The 24181-nt window shown below is 39.1% G+C and overlaps 2 protein-coding genes across 3 annotated transcripts in view; both read right to left on the bottom strand.

The window, feature by feature from the left end:
* The window catches only part of tub (TUB bipartite transcription factor), a 60732-nt gene extending 40509 nt beyond the window's left edge, over positions 1-20223 (bottom strand). The window contains exon 1 of one of the 2 annotated variants that reach the window (XM_063475163.2): positions 20109-20223. In XM_063475163.2, coding sequence (XP_063331233.1) covers positions 20109-20164 — 56 coding nt within the window. In that variant the 5' untranslated portion in view covers positions 20165-20223. The remainder of the gene's footprint in view (positions 1-20108) is intronic. The other variant, XM_063475172.1, reaches the window with a different exon arrangement.
* A 1634-nt stretch (positions 20224-21857) lies between these two features.
* Positions 21858-24181, bottom strand: part of rras2 (RAS related 2) — a 28924-nt gene continuing 26600 nt past the window's right edge. The window contains exon 6 of the mRNA XM_063475153.1: positions 21858-23928. Coding sequence (XP_063331223.1) covers positions 23841-23928 — 88 coding nt within the window. The 3' untranslated portion in view covers positions 21858-23840. The remainder of the gene's footprint in view (positions 23929-24181) is intronic.

The following is a 24181-nucleotide window of genomic DNA, read 5'->3' as shown; positions in this document are numbered from 1 at the left end:
TACAGCTACTGTTGTAAAGATTTTTATTTTATTTACCCTTTTCCGCACTCTCCTTCACCTCACCAGACTTACCTTGTTTCCCCTTTTACTTTCTCACCACTGATTGGCTCTGGAGTTTGTCCCTTAATTGAACTCACCTGGCACACATTATATAAGGACTGCACTCACTTCCACTTCACTCTTTTCATTCCCACATGGGGTGGCAGCTGAGGGGAGTTTGAGTTGGTCTTCTGAGTTTAAACCTTTATTCTTTATTCTAACCTTTATTCTTAAGTTAGTGACTTAGTCTAACCTTGTTTTCTCTTTCAGAGTTTAGCAGTCCATGTGTGGATGAGGCTATGGTGACAACAATTTCAACCTTCCTTTGAACCTCCTAATTAACAGCTACAATGTATTTTTTTAATCGCTATAAACAACTATATGTTGATGATGAAGATGATGAAAGGAAAGATCGAGATAAGACTGCATGCTCACACTCAGTCTGCTCATGGATGAGGGTTGCATAATTACACAGTACCATGCCACCCATGTATGGACCTTTGTGGGCTTGAACCCATTCACCAGGAGCTCAGGATCACCCTGGAATTGCTATTACCAAGTGTTTGACCATGATTACCGGGGGCTGCCGGGATGCTGCCATCCCCTTGATGTCATTTTGAATTTTTCTGACTCCACTAATGATGCTAATTTCTGGGTTCTTATCTTTACTGTTTTTAAATTGGCTCTTAAACCTTCATTGCAATAGAACAGTGGAGAGAAGACAGAAACACTAGGAGAAACTAAATGGCCTCAGGGTGGAGTCAAACCTGGGTCTTATGCCACATGGGTTGTCTGTTCAACCCAGTGATAAGCCATACTGGCTCAGAAAAGCCCTATGGCATGTTCAAGATACCTCAGAACTCTGGTGTTAGAACTCGAATTAGCACATATCAGAAAAAGAACATTTGGCTCTTAGTAGAGCCATTCAAATATCAATAGCAATACTTTATAAAACCTTTTTTGTGCTTCGTCATGGATATAGACTAATCAGTGTGTTACATATCACTTATTTAGTGAATCAAAAATACACAACAGTGGCAGTACAGATTTAAAACTTTACAGTACTGTTTATTTTCAGTGCTGCCATCTTGGATTGCTAACTCGGTATGTTGATGTGGTCCAACTTTCTGAGTGGAAAATCTGAGTTGAGGTGTTGTTCAACAAAGAATTTCTGACTTCTCACTTATTTATGAATACATTACTATTTATCATATACTGAATATAGCAGCTGGGAGATCAACTGAATCAAGTTATCGTAGTTCACCTCCCTTTCTGACTGGCTGTCCTTTGAAAACATTTGATTGTAGCAGCATTTGGGTGGTGCTCCTGTGCACACAGCCACTGTGTGCTTGAAATCACCATATTAAGGACAACTGTCCTTTTTGAAGTCATACTGATCAAGGAGTATAAAAGCTGTGGGGTCAAGGAGTATAAAAGCTGTGGGGTCAAGCATTAAAACAGTGAAGTTTAACTTACAGGAATTATTTTCACATATATGACGTCGTTTTTTTATAAACTTGGAAAGAGATTAAATGAGAATCTGTTAATGCCACAGTATATGTATATGACAGTATCTATGGATATGGCCTTAAAACATGATTTCTGATTACACTGCTGTTACACAAACACACAAGCTTGTTGCTCAAAAACTTCATATTTTACGCCATGGTTTTTTACCATAGCAACCAGCTCCAGGGCATATCCCACACACATTCACCAGTGGTGCAGAGCTATGGAAGTGAGGAAGCATAAATGAATAAAAAGACCAGCTAGAGAAAGTAGAATTACCATATTTTATCTTTCTGGGCCTTTTAAACCAATTTGCAGGAAAAACTGCAAAGAATACAGTTCAAATGCAAACGAAAAAAAAAGGTGCAATCCACAGTGCAAATGTATCTTTCCAGATTTTTCTTTTCTTCCCCTCATGTAATCACTGTTCAGAGACTCCACAGTATTACACGTCTCTTTTAGTGTTCTGCTGTAGTGTATGTATGTATCAACTTCCAGATCTGATCTATACTGAGAAAATGTACTTTAACTACAAAAACAAACATGTATGTTTATGTAATACCTTCAGCATCACATTCATATCATAACATGTAAATGCAAATGATAAAATCTATTTTAAAACCACGTATTTAAAAAAAAAATGAATAAATGAATGAAAATAAAAAATGCTGCACCGGGGTGGAAAAACTGTTCTGCAATGCCAACTGTTCTGTAGTTAAAGGCAGTAAAGTTCACCAACTACACAGCTACAACTACCTTTATTTTCTAAACACTATAGCAGGCTTTGATTTTTTCCACAGTGCCTCGTGCAGCTGGGTGAAAATAAGCCAATTTACTTGCAAGACCAATATTATTGGGAGCCCTAAAATGATGAAGTGAAAATAACTACACTGAGCAGAGGTGAATTACCGCTGCAACAAATTTCTACTGGGGCCATCTGGCATAACTGGGCAAAGCCTTCCCAGCTGGCAGCAGAAACAAGTAGCACCTTTCAGGCAGCTGCTGATATCACAATGTTACCACTCCACAGTCTAAAGTCAATGGCTAGACAGAATCGTTTTGAAATTGTATCATAGCTGTTGCTGGCTGAAGAAGACACTGTGTGGTATTGTGTAAATGTTAAGTGTCCTCTATAATACTCTGACTGCATGACAAGTGCAGTTGTGTTCATTCCCTTGCAGTTTGCAAAAGTAAAAGCAAACGCTATTGAAACAGTATGAGAAGAGGGGGGGAAAAGCCAGCAAACATCCAAATGCAAAAAGGTCACGTTTGTATAATTATGTGTTCAGAGTAGTTTTTAACACCAACATTTTTCACCTAAACACCCTTATCCCTTTCACAATGCATTGTGAATGCAGTTGTTTTTGTTGTTGTGTTTTTTGCAGATACAAAATGTGTGTCCTCCTTGGCACAATCTCCAAGACAATGGCATTCTGCAATTTTTTTCTTCTTCGTAGCAACCATCTTTTCACGCCCAGGGCACAGCTGGACTGTCATGCTGCTTCAGATTCCTGCTCCAAAGCACACCTGCTGCTGAAAGGGTAATTCAACAGAAATCCACTTTGATGTAAAGAAGTACCAGTAACATCTCCTGTTATAATAAGACACCAAAGGCATCAAAGTGAGGAGGCTACAAACAGACTGGTGCCACTTAACAGTGATTATGATTTATGAAAGGAAAGAATGCCGTTCATTTCAAGAATGTGATGCTGACAAAGCAAAAAAACACAACAACCTTGATTTACATCAGCAGATTTAAAAATGAAGAACTTAGTCATACGTGCATTAATTTCCTTTGACAATAAAAGTTCACATATTTAAAGGGTTTTTTGTACAAAAGAAATATTATCATAATAATAAGATAAAAGATAATTATGAAATGTGTTTAGATGCGTCTAAAGGTTCTTTGTTTTACATTAGGAACCTTAAAATTAGAGACAAAACCATTCAAAATCAAATGCTGCTTTAGAATGTTTGTCAAACTAAAGACCTGCAGGCCAAATCTAGCCCATTGGAACATCTGAATCTGACCTGTAACTCTTCATATTCTACATTTTGGAACAAGTAGCTGTGGCTGTAGTCACACTTGAAACACCAAAACAGAAGGGCGCACCAACACTGAACCTTCACACTAACAAGCCAGCACAAAACAGAACAGTTGATGCCAGAGGCAGCCAATTTCAAGAGAGATGTGAAGCTGAGGTAGTTGTCTTGCCACAAGACACTCTCTGTTTTCCAGGAATATATTTCATTGTCGTCATTTTGACATGTGAATCCACCAGAGGAGATGTGGAGCAATGAATAGGGAAAAGAGCCTTCGGAAAGTTGCTGAAATTAAAAGTCGCACACAGCTACAACAAATATGCTTCTTCAATCAAAATTTCAACCAGATGGAGCCTTAAAGGAGAAACTGCAACTATTATATGCAGTCTATGTAGGGCGTGCATTTTATGTAATGTAAACATTCCTATAAGCTGTATATGAATAAGACATTTGGCCTAAAGGCTGGGAACCAATCTAATATTTAAACATTAAATATAAAAATGATCAATTTCTTTTTACAATAAACATTACAGCGAAAATAATGAAACCTTGTCAAACATTCAGCACACTCTCACTCTTGTTCGATCGGCTTCTCAAACACTTCAGAGCAAAGATTATCATCAAGCAGCAGTGGGAGAGGTTTAAGGTGTTATAGCCATAGCTGATAGTGTTTTCTAGACGCACACACACACTGTGGTAGGAAAGCATAGCGGGCAGTAAATAGAAGCGAATAAAAACATTTCTGATAGCATCACATCTTTGCGAGCATTTCATAAATCTCCATCAAGAGCTATATTTAACTACACATCACAAAATGTCACGGTTAGACCATAACTAATCTTTAAAATCCAATAAAAATGTATCTGTTTGCTCTGCAGATTCTACATTATCAATAGTCTTGACCTAAAAAAATTCCCATAAGGTGTCCCTGGCAGGTGAGAGATAAGCAGGCGGTAGAGTTTTGGTTCCAGTTTTGATTTTTATTTATATAGTTTCACGTTATTTTTTGTTTTTTCCTTTCTGTAAATACCTGCCTTTCCTGTTTAGTTGTTTAGTGCTTTTCTGACATCTTGTTTAGTATAGATACGTCATAACTGCAGACCTTTCTGAAATGCTACACAGTAACTTTTAGCATAAACTGAGCTGGTAAATACATTTACCCAAGGGGCCATGTAAGAAACTGGGACTGTCTTTGGCAGCTCAAAGAGAGAAACTCTAAGTGTTGACCACTCGCTTTAGTCTTTTAATTATTTCCTGCTTTTGTTTTTTTGTTTTTTTCAAAGCTTTACTTTCTGCCAGGTATCTCTCAGGCAAGAAACTAATGCCGCTGTGTTGCTTTCTTCAGTGCTTCTGGTTGTATTTTAATGAAAAATGTTTAACTTCTAGTTTTTCAATTTTGGGTGTGTGCTCTAGAGCTGTTGGAACAATTCACCATCCACTCAATCATCTTTCTGCATGTTTATATTGTATAATTGACCACATTTCCAATCAGATTAGCACCTCTTTAGGAATTACACAAGTTCCAGTAATTGCCAGATTGTCTCTGCCTCACATTAGGGCAATGTTTAAAGCTCCCAGCCTTGAAGCATCATCACCAGAGGACATGCTGACAGCTCTCCACATGTCAACAGCAAGCCAACGCACAGAGGAAGATGTCAGTGGAAAAGCTTCTCCACCTTTGCACCCGGTGTCAGTCCTTACTTTAAGGTTGGTCAGCTGGCTTTACTATCACATTGGTCCGAGTTTCCTTTTTTACCTGCAGAGGAAGGAATAGGCTGGCTTTGTGCCATGCAGTCCTTATAAACACTCTCTGATCTCCACTGAGAAAATCTTTGACTTTCACTTCCACTAGAACTCTGTGTACTCAATTCACAATGTTATCTTTAAAATTAGTAAGACCTCAAAAACAGTTCACTTTTCAGCATATAGGCATGCACCAAGAAGTGCATAAATACCTTATAAATAAAGAATTTGATTTTATCACCCTATCAGTACAAGTAGTAGGTATAAATCAGTTCTGATATCAGCCCTGACCAGTGTTGGGCAAGTTACTTTGAAAAAGTAGTTACTAGTTACTTCTTCAAAAAAGTAACTGAGTTAGTGACTGAATTACAAGATTCTAAAAGTAATTAATTACTTGAAAAGTAACTATTGCGTTACTTAAAAAGAATTTTTTTAACCCTCTGGGGTCCAGGGTATAATTCGCCATTTTTCACTACTTTTGATTTTCCCTCTACATTTCACCTTTAAAAACTATTTACTTTGCCTTGTTTGGTATCATTCTTTTCAGCACAACCTCACATGTCTGAATTTACAGTTATTTTTTCATTTTGATAAACTGTATTAACACAATTGATCTAAAATCAGACAAAAAACATAAAATCTGAGTAGAAAAAGTTATATATTTTACTGTAACAACCACAAACATGTTTACTGAATCATATTTCATAACTTTAAATGCAAATATAAATTATCAATTTTAAAATCCTATGCACAAGTTTTGCAAACAAAGTTATTTGCAGCCATTTTTTTTATAACCATTTCAAACTATTTACACAACAATCAGGTGTTCTGCATTCAATAAGATGCCACAAATTATTTGTGCCACTCAAAAAAATAATAATTTCTGTCCACTATAAAGGAGAACATCACAGCCTGATGCCTGCAGGTCTGAAAGCAGCAGGTGTATCACTCATCCTGTTTTTTACCTGGAGACAGCAGTCACCTCATTGTTCTGACACACAACACAAAACTATCCACAATACTACACACTAACTACACACACGCTAAACGTCACAAATCTCTCACATCTCAAAACTCGCTCACTCACTTTTTCTGCCCCCTCTCTCTCTCTCTCTCTCTTTCGCCGTCTTCCCCCTCTTTCTAAACAACCAAATGTCATGTTGCCATATCATTTTTTGATTGGTCGACATGGTGCATTTTTCCACCAACACGAAAGGGCAGGGTTTTTTTGGTCATAAGCAGAGATCTTGCTAGCGCTTTCAGTAGCGTTTTTTGATACGGGCGACAGGGGCGGTTGCCCGGGGCGGCATCACGGGCATCGGCAAAAAAAATTTTTACTCGTACTCATGCTGCCCCGACATCATGCCAGCGCATATTGGGAATGGCATAGGCACCGATCGGTTTTCTATCGCCCAATTGCTGGGAGTAAGGGCGCCCTCCGTTTGCGAGGTGCGCCTGCTGCTTGCGGCACAGGGAGGAGAGGGCGGGGCGGCGGAGGATTCACTGGCTGGCTGGAGCAGCATCTAATAACCAACTCCCAAAATAAAACAAAATAAAAACAAACCAACAAACACCAGACATTATGATACAGACTTATAATTTGCAACGATGTTTTTTCGAAATTCTATACGCAAAAAGTGAGCGCGAGAGCCCTCGGTGCGCCTGCTTGCTGCTGAAGTCAAAGTAAACTTTATTGTCATCTCCGCTACATACAGTACAGTATATAGAGACGAGACGACGAGGCTCCAGTTACAGCAGTGCAAGTAAACATACAATAAATATAAGAAGAGTAAGAAAATAAATATACACTTTAGGACTAGGGGTAAAGGGATCAATAACAATTTAAAATGTATAATTTACAGTTTGATGATTTAAAGTCTCACACACAACCTGTTGACAGGCGAGGGGGCCCTGCTGCTTCCAAATAGAGAACATTTCATTCATAATGTTGTAAATCCAAGCCCATTATCTATTCATGATTTGAATCCTGGGTTGTGCGAAATCCCAGAAATAAACCCTAGACAAAGCCAATCTGTGAACTAAGGTGTAGGTCTATTAGGTTATGTTATGGTGATCCTCGGCTTGGGGGGTGGGTGTTCATACCGGAGTGTAAAATTAAAACCAATGGAAGATGGACAAGAAAAGTTCAAAGCCATCAGGTGCTCAGTTTAGAAAAAAGAGAAAAGAAGAGGAGGAGAAACGAGCAAAAGATACAGGTAAGCAGATGTGTCATTGGATAATGGCAGGTCATCCTGAAACAATCAGAATCAGAATACTTCATTAATCCCTAAGGAAATTATGTGGGTTACAATTGCTCCAAGAAGAAATGGTAAAAATAGTAACAGTAACAGACTAAACTCCAAACAATACCTTATGTTACAGATTTTACACATTTAAGAAATAGCACTAATATATACAGATCACTCAATTATAAATATCAAGGATTAACAGAGGTGATTATAAATAAATATCAAGAAAATTGACAAGAATATTCCAGAGTAGAAAAGAGCGTGTGTAAAAAGGGTGTAACTATTGCAGTGTTCACAGTGTGTTAGATGGAGGAGTTTTACAAGGAGATGGCCACAGGCAGGAATGATTTCCTGTGTCGGTCAGTGGTGCTTTTTGGTAATCTCAGTCTCTCACTGAATGTGCTTCTGTGACTAGCCAGCATGTCATGGAGTGGGTCGGAGGTATTATCCAACATTGTCTTTATCTTGGACAACATCTACCTCTCAGACACCACCCTAACAGAGTCCAGCTCCATCCCCACAACATTGCTGGCCTTGTGGATTAGTTAATTTAGTCTGTGACCCTCAACCTGCTGCCCCAGCATGCAACAGCATAGAGGATAGCACTGACCAAAACAGAGATACAACAAGATAACATCAATTAGTAGGGATAGTGAAAACGTCTGTTTACGTTTGTTAGTCTCTTGGCTATGATAGTAAACAGTAGACACTGATGTAGCTTACTGAATCTTTTGGACTGTGTTCAGCACAATATTAATTAGTCATTGTCACTTCTTGATTTGTCCTATTCTCATTGTATGACGAATTATGATGGCTGTTTGGTAGTCGTTTGCATACTATGCATACTCTCTCTCTCTTCATATATGTGTGTGTGTGTGTGTTTCTCTGGTGAAATTCAGTATGGTTCTGACAACAGTTTTATGTTAATGTACAATCCTTAATATGTTTTGTGTGTGTGTGTGTGTGTGTGTGTGTGTGTGTGTGAGGGGGGGGGGGGGGGGGGGGGGGGGCAGAGGGAGTGTTCGCCCAGGGCGCCAAACAGGCTAGGACCGCCACTGCTTAGACAGTAAACGCGACGAAACTATTGAGGAAAAAACACGCGTATATATTGTTTATCATGACTCTGGTTTTATGTGGCCTATCAACACAATTTAAAAACTATATCACCTTGTTGCTTTGTCATCTTGAAGTGGTCATGTGATTGGCTTACCACGACTACTATATTCTTCCTCAGTCAAACAGCAGCACTCATGCGATTGTTTTGCCCCCTGAACTCCAGGTGTTGTGCTAGAAAGTGATCGTCTGCAAGAAAGTGATTGCCGTCCGCGGGACCGAAAAATGGCCAGGTGAAAGGTGGGGTACACTCTGAGCAGATTGCCAGTCTGATACACAGAGACAGACAATCATTCATACTCAAATTTACATGTTTAAGGCCAATTTAGACTCACTAATTAAGCTCACGTTGAGGTCTTTGGACTGTGGAAGGAAGCTGCAGTACCTGGAGCGAAACCATGCAAGCAGAGAGGGATCATGCAAACTCTGACCAGAAACCTCCAGATAACCTGAGTATTCAAACACACGACTTTCTTGCTGTGAGTCAACAGTGCTCCCCACTGCATGACTGTGTTGTCCTGTCTATTTTCGACAAAAGAAAGCCATACACAGCACTTAAAATTATCAGCACTTGACGATAAAACTACAAACCATGACAACCATTTGCTACCTGTTAACAAGTGAAAACAGGAGTTGGAGTAATATAAACAAAAGCCTAAAGACTTTGTGGCATCTATGATTACTACAGAAACGGGTAACTAAGCTACTAACTGCATGATAGCAGCAGTGCAAGAGAGGGGTTGTTGAGCTCTGACAAATCTTTCCAGGTAAATTTGTAATTATAAAATTTTCATTTTTTTGTTTTGATAAAATTAGACACCAGTGTGCAACAGTAAACACAGTATTGGTCATGTTTTTTGCCTTTGCCTAACAAGCATAAATTCCCTGGTTTGATCCCAGGAGGAACAATAAATCCATTTGGGGTTGTGTCAGGAAGGGCATCAGGTGTAAAAATCTGCCAAATCAAACATGTGGAGCTACCTGCTGTAACGATCTCTTGTGAACAAGGGAGCGTCTTAAGGACCTCATCCTAAATTTGGAAGTAGTGAGTTGGGATGATGGCAGCCATGACAGTAACCTGCTATTATTCAGCAACATGTGGATCACTGATTTGTAGTATTTTTTGTATTTTCAGTATTTGCTAAATAACAATACCTTTTTTCTGTCTGTGTAATACTTTCGTTCACAGGAAAATATTTCAACAAACACTGATTAGGGTGTCATGACAACCACTTTCACATTTTTCTCAATGCACCCTCATTTCCTGAGTTTGTTATATTTGTTTTGGTTATTGTTATTGTTATTATTATTGCGGAAAAATTCAGCCTTCTCACATGGACACTGATGAATCAATCTCAAACCTTTTTGTTGGCTTATTCGCGGTTCCCATTTAAAGTGCACGCTTCTTTTGTGACTCATTTTTAAAGCCACCCACAATGACCCAAGCACACATTAGATTCCCACTTCAGAAGCTCTCAGTATATTTCAAACCAGTGTCATCTGGCACTTATCACAGACTTTGATTGCGACAAAGCGAAATCCATTATTCTATAGACACTAGAAATTCATGGCATGCTTTCTACACTAGTAGCTTAAAAAGAGAGCACACATAAACACCGAGTGTCAGCATTTACTGATATGGGCACTTCACACTCCTGGCCACAAATTGATCAACTGCGATCGAACCTAGAATGAGTTGTGAATCAGTTACATTGGGGGCGTCACTGCCTAAACAATGCGTTTCACATGAGTCTGACGTAGTTGTTTTAGTTTTGTTTGTGTACACCTCTGATTAACGCATCAGATCTAAAAACGAATACGGGCACAGGAATTGAAAACTTTCAAGAAATTCCATCACAGTATTACAAACTTTACAGTACTGTTGACTATTATTCAACAATGCAACAAAGACTTCCAAAAAATACAGATTGATGGCACATTCGCATAATATGCAACATGTTTTGCCAACAACTGCCAACAAAAAACAAAGAAACTTGAAGACAACAGTTGCATGTCTGGTTGTGTTCTCAGAAAACAGCTGGTGGGATACTCATCAATATAAATAGAGCAGTGCTGCATGATCTGCATTTGTGATGAGTGATCAGAGATTAAAGGCAAAAGAAAGACTCAACTTTACTCCTACGTGGCCCTCATCAACATTGTTTTTCAATGACACATACACATTCATGCAGATGAAATAGGCCGCTGTGTCTGCTCTCATCTGTCCAACAGATAATCACCGGCTAGACTGCCATCGATACCAGCTTTCAGCAGTGTGTTGAGAAGTCTTTCAAACTACTAGGAAATAAAATATCTAAGGAGCATTTCAATGTTACAACCAATTTTACAGACAAAATTGAAGAAAAAGAACTAAACAAGATGAGGGAAGAGCCTCCATGGCTTTAAATGGTTAAATGGGGAAACTAAGAAGAAATCTACATACACAATATAAGCTATTTTCCCCAATTTGCTAACTATTCAGCCCTATATACACAAGGGAGCTGAAAGGAAACTGAGCTCTGGAGGCTCTGAGTTGCATCTTGTCAGGCCGTCTTGACCCATCATCTCTATGATAGTGTTCACTGAGTAGGTGTGAGAACAAAATGTGTCCTCAGCATGTAGGTCCAAAATTGAACAGGCTCCACCACGAAATACCAGCAGAAGCACATGCACACAACACGCCTATACACCTACAAAACGTAGGAGAGCCGTAAAAAGCAAATTCAAGTCAAATGCAGTAAACACCCAAGTTTCTCTTCATCACCAGGAACCACTTACTCCTTCAGCTTTCAGTAGTAACGACTTGATGAGCTTCTTTAAAATGTAGCTAGATTTTCCCCGGCATACTATTAAGAGCAACAGCTACAGCTACAGAAGTGGCTCCAAGATCTGATCTTTTTTGTTTTGTTATGTTTTTTTCTCTCTTTCTCTCTTCCTGCAACCACAGGCTTTTAAGGTTGCTATAGTGAAACCTATACACTAGAACATGCGTTTAACCCAATTAGAGGTGTATATGTAAGCGTCCTTTTCTTTCTTTCTTCCCCTTTTTTCTAAAATATGTTCAACCAATCAGTGATGCAAAATGAAAACAGAAAATGCCCTGGGTAGCGTTATGGTGGTGTCCAAAAACACTGTGAGAAAGAAAGCTCTAGGAATGCTTTCTTTCATCTGCACAATTTGGTTAAAATTAGTACCATCTCATTTCAAAGAGATGCTGGAAAAAGTGGTCTAATTGATTAATTTTGAGGCTGAGCTTTTGAAATTCTTTATTTTTAGGACGTTTCAATAATTCTCTGAAAATCCTCCCATGGATGCAAAATTCATTCAGCAATAGTTGTTCAACTGCTTGTTAATACAACAACAGCAACAACAAAAAAGCTTAGTACAAAAAGTATAATTTCTTTATTATAACAACGGTTCTTGACAGTAGGTCTAATATCATCGAAAGGCTTTTTATTTTCCTTTAAATGCTGCCCCATTTGTAAGGAAAATGCATTTGTGGGTTGAACCGCAGAGCTGAGTATGTCGGTTGCGCCCATGAAAAACTTGCTAAATCTTCTCTGCCAATGCCAAACAGCTTATTCTGCTATTGACTTTTGTGTAGTATCATTTATTGGATTTAATGACTGAAGCCTGAAGAAACATGACATTTCAAAAGTTTAACAGTTTATTCCTTTAACAAACTGGGACCTCAGTTTCATGTGGAAGAACCATTACATGACCAGAACAGCCTGGCTCCTCCTCATGGTGGTCACCAGCTTGGTAATATCATGCTAGGGCATGGCATCCATTCTTCAACCAGTATTTGTCACAAGTCAGCCAATGTGATTGTGTTGGTCACTCTGGCATGAACAGCAGTTGCCAGCAACCGGCAAAGCGTTTTCTGCACCTTCTCTGCACCTTCTCTGGACCTTCTCTGCACCTTACAATCCAACTGTTGTAGGCAGAATGTGAATGAACATCATCTTCCTCCCCATGTTCAGCTTCCAGTGCACGTGTTGCCAGCCAAAATGAGCCTGACGGAGAAGGAGAGTCTTGGCAGGCCGCCTGGCAGCCCCATTAAACCAGAGATTGGCTGCGTGCAGTGTGTTTCCAGATTGTCCTGGTAGAGGCCTCTCGGTCATATACAAATCCACAGAGGAACAAACCCGTTACATCTCATAGTACCACAGTATTCCAAAAGAGCACTTTGCTCTCAATGTGCAGGCTTACTTGTCGTACATAACTGGAGAGGCACAGTAGAGGCACATTAGACACCTCTTCTACTATTAAAATTAGATTTGAAGGGTTCCTTTATGATAAAGTTTGGAGTAGGGGCTGTGTCACGTCAGCCAGAACCCAACCTCAGTAATGCTGCTATAGGCTCAGGCTGTTAGGATGCCTGGGTCGTTGACCCAGAGGTTTTGAGTTTATTATATTATTTATCATTTCTAGTCTTTGGTTTCTTTGTTAGAGTTATGTCTCATGGTTTATGTCTCTGTGTAATCCTTAGTTGCTATATCCCCGTGTCCAGTCAGTGTCTGTCTGCCCTGGTCCCACGTCTCTGTTCCCTTTGTTGCAGTGCCTGCATGTGAGTCTGTGTCTTTAGTTCAGTCTATGTTATGTTTCCTGTTTTTTTGAGTTTTTTTGAGTTTACCCTTTTTGAGTTCAGCATTAAAGCTGTTTAAGTTCACGTCTGTCTCCGGAGTCTGCACTTTGGGTCCTTTTCCTGCCTGCACACAGCCGTTCCATAACACAGGCTACTGTAGGACCTCCCATTGATACAGCAATCAAAACTATTTTCCTCTCTTACCGTCCTTCCCTCTCTTGGCTTTTATATACAACCATTGCATGTCATTAGGTTTGTCCTTTCTCTCTCCTGCAGTTTGTGCTTTGCACTCCCCGCAGGTATCACTGACTCCCATGATGCATCTTCCTGATCTCTGGATAATGGTCTCACCAACCTGCTGAGTGTTTTATATCAAAGATTGCTGCTTTTCTTTCCCCTTTTCTTTGTTTTCTAAGCAATTTTGAAAGATGGGCTTCCTGAACCTGGTTGGCTGAAGGTTTCTTCCTGTTACTGTTACAGGGAGTATTTTTATTTTTCTCCTCACTATCTTTCCAAAAAGAAACTGTTCAGTTGTGAGGTCTTCTGGGAAATGCATGCTGTATAAATGAAAACTGAAGAGAAATGATCAAACAGAACTATCTGCACATCACCCAGTATTAAAGTAAAAACACAATGAGAATTAATTTCTACGTATCAGCATCTTTGTCATCATAAAACAATCAAATAATGTTTATTTTTCTTGGCAGCTTCCAAAATGGTAGCCCATATCTTCTCTGTAATAATAAAACATTTATGTTGATACTGAAAATCTTTGTGTACTTACTTTTCTTTTCCACACAAAGACATTGATCAGAAATCAGTAGGAGAATTAATAATCCATCCCTCTTTATTAGGGAGTCTGTGCATAACACAGGTACATGTCTCTTCTATATTTCTAGACTAATAACCAGAAAGAAATGGATCTCACAGGGGGAGACTTGGGGTTTGGTGATTCAGCAATTATATTAGTGACCTAAATTTGACCCCTGATGCTGAAGTCCTGCGCTGGCAAGAAATATCACACAAGCAATCACTCTTAACTGACTATATCTCCTCTAGGGTGAACGTCAGTCTATTGCAGCAGTTCATTAGCAGAGAGGCTTCTCATTTGGGCACGCCCAAAACAATGCATTTGTAAAATGAAGTAATGGCTTCAGGGCAGAAAAACATGAGATGAAATTGCTGCAAACCCACAAAAAAACCCAGACACACATCCTTTAAAGCACAGACTCTGGCACCTCTTATAAACCAATGATTTTAAAACACTATAAATATCATTTTACAGAACAAACTGTAGCAGGCTGAGGGACCAGTGGCTCTGACAACAGATTCTTGGGAGATCCAAGCACAGATTTAGAATACTAATTTCACTGTCTGAGCCCTACTGCTGTCACAGTATAACCTCGTCTGTGCCGCTTGTGATCAATGATACAGCAACGGTACCATTGATTTTGTATTTTAGATTGCTGGCTGAGTTGAACTAAAGAGAAATTGCTTCATTAACGAACAACATAGAGATTTTATGTCAAACCACTTTTTTTTAAAATCGAACTTTTAAAAACAACAACAGTGCTTCCTTCGATGTGACAGACTGATGACCTGTCCGGGGTGTACCCCACCTCTCACCCTCCAGCTGGGATTGGCTTCAAGCTCCATCTGAATTGGATAAGTGGAAGAAAATCAGATGGATAGATGAATAGAGGGATGGATCATCTGCCTTGGCTGGATTAACAGTCCAACTATAGAAAATATACAGAACAGGTAGTGCCAACATTCAGCAGGTAGGACTCAGTTGTAGGACGCGTGCCAGGGACTATTACTGAAGATATGTGTAATAACCGTGCTTGTAGCTGATACACACTACACACTAAAAACTGCTGGGTTAAAAATAACTGAATTTGTAGCCCAGTGCTGGGTTAAATTTTGGCCGAGCCAACCCTCGGTTGCTTCAACTCAACAGGGCTGGATTATTGGTTTGATCCAGCATACTGGGTTAGGATAACAATCCAAAAATTGGGTTAAATTGACCAATGTTTAAAGTTGAGGTTACAAAAAATTGGGTTGAAACTCATAACCCATCACAAAGGTTATAATACAATTCATATTTGGGTAAAATCTAAAGATTTGTACCTACTTTAAATTCAGCATATAAAAAATGAATTAAAAATAATTCAAGATAAAAGTACTTTTATTGCCATATGATACATAGAATATAAACAGCAGATTCATACAAAATATATCAAACAATAAAAGTAAAATACAAGTAAAACGTTTTTAAAGTAAAAGTATAATATTATGCAAATCCAGCTGTGTTTTCAAACAAATTACATGTAAAAACCTCAATCATTCAAAAAGTGGTGACTAGGGATGGGTATCGTTTAGGTTTTATCTGATACCAGTAGCAAACCGGTACTTTTGAAACGGTGCCCGTGCTTAAACGGTGCTCAAACCAGTGCTTAAAGAATGGAAAACACAAACTTTGTCCAAAAACCTCTCATGTTTAGCTATTTTTTGTAAAAAGATAACAATGTTAGCCTTTTCTACAGCTATAGGGCATATATGGTATCACTCTTGGCTGGAAGCAGTGCTTAATCAATGGAAAAAACACAAACTTTGTCCAAAAACCTCTCATGTTTAGCTGTTTTCCACTTTTTCTTTGGTCATTTTAGCCTTTTTGGCCAGGGTGAAGGGAGTATCTGCCATCAAACAAGAAGACAACTGCATGTAACTACGACGGTGTTTGCTAGTTCACCTTACATGCATTAATATAATAACGTGGTTAGCCTACTCAACGTAAATTACACACGAACAACATTAAGCTACTCACGCAGAGAAGAACGGCTGCTGCTGCCATCATCACCCGTCATCATTTCTGCTACACTGGCAGGGCTAGGGGCCAGGACTCTACTCTTTGGGTTCTTGGGGGATGTTGCTAACTCCGGGTCCGATAACAGGCACCACACCCGCAGTAGATGTGTACGGTGTGAGGTCTCGCAGCAAGCTATCAAATATGGTGCATTTCTAGGCTTTTAACAAAATGCTATACGTCGCCAGGTGTTTCATCAGATTCGAGGTGTTACCTCCTTTGCACAGTATCACAGTATCAGCTTAAAGCACTTGTTGCAGGCTGCTGAGTTTGCATATTTTGCTGTGAAGTACAGCCAGACTTTTGACGGCTTCGCCTTGGGCATTTTTAATCTGTAGCTCTGCTCTAAAAGAACGTACGTACCTGGGCCCGCCTACTACGCTTGCAAAGGTAAAATGATTGGCTAGAATTCAAAGTGTATGACATCTCAGGGGGGAAAAAAGCACCGAAATAAAGCACCGAAATGTGCGCTGCTTTTCGGTCTGGTTACTACCGTTTATGTCAGAATCGGTGCCATAATGGCACCGGATACCGGTACCCATCCCTAGTGGTGACTTTGGTTTTTTTTTAAGAACATAAAAAAATCAACTCAACACTTTGGAAAAATGGCAACAGGGAAACTCCCTCTCAGATTATTTCATGCACTTTTATGAACAGTGGTTATACTTACCACTGTAATGTAAATGTCACTGAGGAAACTGCTAATTCTCTCCAAAATAATGTAAATTTGTTATTTAGAATTCTTGAATTCTAAATAACAAATAACAAATGAATTATTGAATTTGAAAACAAAGTAGCTTTTGCTCATAGATCAAGACAAACACAAAAAGCTTTTGTAAACCATTTACGCAAAATAATTTCCAATGTTTAAAAAAGTCTACATCTTAAAGAAATGCAAAACGCATTGCTATTCTCCTTTCGCCATTTCACAGCATGGAGGGGGTGATGGTCATCAATGGATTCAGTGTCCAGTGCCACAAATTCGGAAATAGGACACACACTGAAGGCAAAGAAATGCCTTTCAAAGCCTTTTAATTTTTTACAATAAATTTGACATTGGAGTTTACTGTCACAATGCTCTTAACGGTTCCGAACAGGGGCTCCCCATCTTCAGAGTGAGACAACAATAGTGTCATTCCTGGTCTGTAGTTTGTATCCTTGTACTCAATCCAAGATGGCAAAAACACTTCTGTGAAAACAGAAATTCCCTCAAATCCACTTGTCACTACAGCACCAAGCAGTCTGGTGCTTCCTGGCTCAACTTCAAGGTCATGAGAGAACATCTGGCCAGAAAGAAGAGTGTAGCACATCATTATTTGATGTCTGTAATGATGGCTCCAAGATAAGTTAGCATGAAATGGTGATTGGGTTTCAAGTGTCTAAGAGGAAAGAGCGCCAAATAAAGACAGTGGTGTTCCTGAATAAGATGTCTCAAAAAGATTACTGCTCCTTGCGTTAATGAAGGAGAAAGAAATCAACTCCATACGGCTCAGCAATAAAATGAGTAACTCCCAGTATTGGTTTCCCTCTGGAAATCCCCAATAATGAGAGGTAGCAGTCCGAGTAAGCGCCATGTCTGTGTCGCTGTTTGCCTATGCAGAATCAGGATTTTTTAAGCCATTGAGTTTGATAGCAGATGGCTTGTTGCGACTATCACAACCCCCATAGTCAAAACTGGTCAATCTATAGTTAAGTTGCTCAATGGTCAGGACTTCTTGGTCCATCAATGCATTTAGCACTAGCTTAATTTCCCAATCCCCAACTCCTTCAAGGATATCATGCATAATATTGGGAGCAACATTTAAATCTTGTCTCATCTTTATGGTGGTAGCGTATCTTTAGCGACAAAAACTCCTTTAACGTTATTTATATCTTTTGCTCACTGCAAATTTAGACTGAGCCATGCTTGAATATTGTAGAGAGAGGTTTGCTTGTAAGTGTGCTGTCTCGCTACAATAACTGACATTAACAGGTGTTGTGCTAATATCAAATGTAATTACATAGACGTCCTATTCGACTTAATTGTTATCATGGCAGTTGATTAGTGCTGACAACTGTACTTACAATAAGAGTACAGCCGATCTATGATTGACACTTATTAAAAGTACCAGGCAAACGTAAACAGCGTGCTCTACTAAACATTGGTGGTGTGTTGGTAGCATAAATACTCACGTACGTCGCTCTCGCCATCACGTTTCAATTAGTAGCAAGCTAGCTAAGCGCAGGGACGCGCGTGCCCTTTGCGCGGTCTAGTGAACGATGCCCGGGAAAAGGGGGTCAAAGTATTAGCACCCTCTATCTTTAAAAAAAAAAAAAAAATTAACCTAAACGGGATCAGTTATCCTTGCCTTTAGCTTTTATAATGAAAAGACTTTATGTTACCAACATAAATAATTTAGGATAAATTAAATAATTAAATAGTTTAGATTGACTATGCCCCTTTTTCTTTTTTTTAAAACCTTTTTCAACAAATGCTGTATAGCAACGCCTAATCTCATACATTCTTTGTTACAGATACAGTGATCTCTAAACAGAGCAATATAAGCCTAATTTCAAATAATAACTTTCAAAATGCTTCTTATCGTGTTTTAAAGTAGAAATACCTGTAGCTTTGTCATCACAAGATAGCTTGTGTTATCTGTTAAAAGGTTTTTCATAAGCAGGTAAAATTCTATAATAAACCAATAAACTGTAATTATCAAAAATAACCCTATCACTTTTAAACTGTAAGAATTCACCTTTTACTTACCATGTTTTATTTCATGGAAGAGGAGAAGTCAAGTGATATCTTATCAGGTTGATAAGATAAGATAAGATCTAGTTGAAAATGACGGTTTGTGAAGAATGATGTGCCTTCTTCTGATGCTTGTCTTCAACCCAACCAATTGGGTAAAATTTAACCCAATATTTGATCAAAGCTACCGAGCCTATGACCCAATAGAATTAGTCAAGCTGTGGAGTTAATTAAAGAACCCGGCACATCGCCAACCCAACTCCTGAGTCATGACTTTTTAACCGATATTTGGCCATACTAACCCAACCTACAACCCTTCGACTTCCCAGAAATTGAGTTATGAAAATAACCCAGCATTTTTTCGCGTATATAGATAAACATGGAACAGAGTGTGTTTTTTACTTTGACACACTCAAAGCATGCTATGTTGGAGTCATTTTCATTGGTCAAGGCCATTCAGAGGGACTGACTCATTCACACTTACCACTGACATTATGGCAATGCCATCCCACACACACCAAATGAATATTTTTGTTATTATGGCATGCAAATGTGTCATGAATCGCACACTTTCAAGCACATCTCCGCTGGCTCATCTTCTTATTTGAGCATCTTAATAAAAACTGCTACGGTGAAGCTGAGAGGAACAGTGGCTGTACAGGGTGGGTGTATCTTTTATGCTTTCTGTGTTCATACTCCACATGCCTATTTGAATTTTTAACAAAATGTGAGGTATTGATCACAGTCACCCCTACTGGGACCCAGTCTGCCAACTTCCTGCCTAATTAAGTGAAGCTCTGGGATCACTGTAGTGAATGAAAACAAGTCACGTTTCCAGCATAGCTAGATAGATAGGTGGACAGAAACAGCCTTAAGCATAAACACTTCAGCCGTTCCCAGGGGAATGCTTTGGTGATGGTGGGCTGCCTGGGAAGGTAGGACATTTCTGAATACATCATGACAACACAGAGTGAAGCAAACATCCGGTGTAACAGACAGCAAACACACTACGATGCTCAGGCTACTGATGTACTCTTATCACATTTCTCATTTCCTGCTCGGTTTCACCTGCCAACTAACCTAATTCCGCAGGGGAGGGGGGTCCCCCAAAGATGTACAGCCTAAACCTTAAGAATATCGCCCTTGCGTGACAGTACATGCGAAACGCATCACACCTCATACTGGTTTAAACATACAATTGGCATTATGGGAAAGCTCGCTTACCTGTCATAACTCCATCTACTGTAAGACATACTCCTGTTGCTGCTGACTCCCTCCATGGCAGGGATTGGACTGGATGGTGAGACGGCAAAAAATAAAAAAATAAATAATAAAAGAAAGGGGAAAAAATCAAAGCGCAAACGCTGCCCTCCTCTTCGTTGCCACGGCAAAGACGAACTAATGGAATCGCCGTTTAGTGAATGAGCAGGATGGCTCCGCGCAGCCAGAAGCTATCCTATGGACTATACCACTACAGAGAGGGGAGCGAGCGCGAGCGCTGTCAGCTCCGGTGCACGCGCATCTACCAATTTGAGATGGAAGTCGTTTACAGGGGATCCACGGCGCTGATCAGTTATACAGACTGACTGCGCCCTGGATACACTTCACCCTAATTAACGAGTCCGTACCGTAGTATGGCACTACGCTTTCTTTTGATTGCTGGCATGCAAGGACATGAACGCATAAGCATTTTTTTTACTCATTTGCTGACAACTGCACAGTAAAAGATACTTGTATGTATCAGCTCACTGCTGACTGATGCTTTTTTGTTTTAAATAAATGAATAACTGGTCACACACGTGGACATGCTCATTTGGCAAACTAATCCACGGAGTAAAGGTGCAAATTGGGGTGAAAGACAAGCAGGAAATCCTCTTGAGCTTCACCTGTAATAGTCTTCCATTTATGCCAACAAATAAAAATACAAACTCCTTCAAATTTCTCATTTTCTCTTACTTAATCTCAGGAGGAAGGCGCCTGAAAGTGCACTAATGAGCAACTTTCATTTTCCAGTTTCTGCTATTTTGCAGGCGCAAATATCACATATGCTCGAATTTTGACATTACTGTTACTCTCTAGAACCTATTGCACAAATAGTGGCATAGTGTGTGTGATTATAAAATCAAAATATCATTAAATTATAGTAAACGAATGATGTAAATTCTTTTAGTAGACTAGGAATTATGCCAAGGAGCTGTTAAGCTGTTTATGATAGCCCGTTATTTTTGCTAAAACTTATTAAGAGCTAAGTCCTTCCATCAATTTGTCATCGAGCTTTATGTCTCTGTATTATGTGCTCTCTATATAAACCCAGTGGTTCTCAAACAGTGTAGGCAGACCTCCCTTGGAGGCACAGAGCTACTATAAGTAAGACTTTACTGATCCTATCTTACTGACCTTTATTTCAATAATTTATTTGGGTCATTTTTTTCTATGGGCAAAAAAAAAAAAACAACCTGTGGGTTGGGTGGTGTTTTGTATCATCTGATGTAAGGTATGAGAGAAAAATGAGAACCACTGCCTTGACCATGTTCTGGTACATGTACTTAATAGCATTTCCTCTTAGTCAAACAGTTACCCTGTGGTTCAAATACATGCATGTAGCTGTTTATTGAGGTTTGCTTTTGCACAGTTGTGTGAATTTAACTGGGTTCAGGGAGCTTATTAAATCATTGTCAGTAACATGTTTTGGTCTCAAAGACTCAAAATGAGAAGAAAGAATGAAAAGACGACTGATCTGTCTGAATCTGGCCTTTTTTTGTCTGTTTTAGGTCTAGACTACATGTTTATTTCAACACTTATAGAATAAACATATGTATTATTATGTAAGAAATTTATATGCCTCAGTTAAAGCATGCCAAAATGAAGTCCCCTGCAGATTAAAAGACAGTAATGCAGATCTGCAGTAAATAGTGAATTTTCTCATTTAATCTCATTTTTTAAAGCTAAAAAAAGATTCTCTACCCCTTCAGGCTCAATGACAGACTTTATTTTAGCACCAAAAGCTAGACACAGGGCAAAGGACACTGATGTTGAAGAGAAAAAACAAACAGTATGATTGGGGTTCACACTAGGTTTTGCAATAAGATGGGAGATTTCAGCAATTATAATAATCATTTATATAATTTAAAGCTCCTCTGTAAAGTTTCTCAAACTCTCCTCCACTTGAACCGGCATTATTACACTCTGTGCTGGTAATGAACACCTCATAATAAATATACTCTCCATAACTAAGCCACATAAGTTTTTTTTAAAAAGCAAAAAAAAAAAAAAAAAAAAAAAAAAAAGCAAAAAAAAAAAAGCTTCCTGGTCACATGTTTGTGACAAATCCAATTTTGCAATTTTGGGCCAACAGTCATCTTCAGTTTAAAATAATCGAGAGAATTAAATATTCTTCTTTACATATATACACAGCTGTGCTGTGAACATGTATTCACTTATAAACATATAAAAATACTTGTCAACTAGTCTGATAAGAAAATAATGTATAAAAGTAGAGTAGAAACATTTAATCAAGTCCGTTACTTCAATTGTCTAATTTTTGTGGTTTATATTACAAGATGATGGAGTGAAAAACAAACTGCAGTACTCTGTTTGAATGCCTGAACAGAAGTACACAAGTGGGAGGGGAAGGCAGAACATTATACTGGGTATGTGGCGATGGCAGCTCCACAGGTGGCAGGTCCGTTGAGTTCATGTCCCACTGGAGATGGGTTGTCTTACGATGTGCATCTCAAAGCTTCCATTTGTCCTAATTTTCCAACTGGCAGACCATCGGGAGGGGGGGGAGGAAGCCGTGTTACAGAATAATTCAAAGACAAAGGGAACAAACACATTGCCACTGTGTTATTGGAATGGTGAAACAGTTATTTGATCTACATCACGGACTAAATGTTTGACAGAAAAGATGCGTTGCACTGGAATGATCTAGACTGAACGGAGCTCTGAAAGCTTGATTTGCAACAAAGGGATTTGCTAGCATTGCTCGTCAAAGGCTGAGTATAGAACGTACAGTTTTCAGTGTTTTGAGCTGAAATCGGGTTAGTTTTCAAGGCTACACAAAGCGCTACCAGTTATTTTATTTCTACTGCTTCTTAGAAATGTGAAAAAAATATGTAGTATGTCCAATGCTGACCTAACCGCCACCTTCAAGGAAAGAAATTCAGACAGATTTGCTACTTTTTGACAAGTGTAGGATTTTTAACAATCCTTCGATCTGTAAGACTTAAAAAAAATACAGTAGACACTTCATTTTTGACTAAAATGAAAGCAGAAACCACAAAAAAAGATCAAGAATTCACTGCAAAATGCCAGAAACCTCTAACCTCATAATAGCTTTAAGGGCTATCGTTATATTTATATACATACTTATATATTCAGTTCATATATGTAAAACCAAACTCAATCTCACACACTGTACTGTGGTGATTTAATAGGTCATTAGAAATACAAAATCACAACAAATGTCACATATGTACAGTAGCAGATTAGCACATGGGAGTAAAGGTGGATATGGCACAACATACACAAAGCTTCATAAGATAATCTCTCTGCTCTGGTCAGACACTGGAAACTAAAGAAAGTCATTAACATTCTGGATACATAGTTTTCATTCAATCTCGGTAGCAAGTACAAATGTCACTACAAGGCAAGAGAAGTCCTTCAGAGTACGAAACATTAATTTGTCAGGCTGATTTAGAAGGCAATGTTTAGTGTTGGGACTCTCGTGTGAATTAAGATTACTGCTGAAGGTAGAGTGGTGTTAAAATTTGGCATTGTCAGTTGTCCATAGCGATGTCCTGGGGACAGCAGTTCCTGGTCAAAGTATCTCAGAAAAGGCTGTCTGAAGTCATGCACGTGGAGAAGGCAGCGGTCAGTCATCCACTTAGGATGTGATGTCAGGCAGAGTGGGTGGGGTGGTAGAGTAGCTGCATGAGTTACAGTGATAAGGCCAACTCAGACAATCACACAGTGGCAGCCGCTCTTGTCTTTTTCTTTCCTTGTAGGTTCTGGCGACGGTGGACATTCCTGTTCTTGGAATTTCCTGGGAGTTGGAAGAGAGAGAGCATAGCTATAAGGACCCAGTGTGTACTTTTTCACCTGTAATTATGGCCAGAGATACTTAATCGGTCTTTAAACTATCATCTATAACATGTTATCCACCAAAAGCACCTTATATCCCTTTAAATCTCCTTCCTTATAACTCAGGGCATTTTCACACATATTGTTCATTTTTTCTGGTCCGAATCCGCTGATGAGTTTGTAAACTTGTAGCTTTTTCACATGATTCACTTTCT

This window comes from Pelmatolapia mariae, linkage group LG1, assembly GCF_036321145.2.
Source record: "Pelmatolapia mariae isolate MD_Pm_ZW linkage group LG1, Pm_UMD_F_2, whole genome shotgun sequence".
NCBI classification, from domain to species: Eukaryota; Metazoa; Chordata; class Actinopteri; order Cichliformes; family Cichlidae; genus Pelmatolapia; species Pelmatolapia mariae.
The sequence above is the reverse complement of the archived record's forward strand: the minus strand, read 5'-3'. Positions and strand labels throughout refer to the sequence as shown.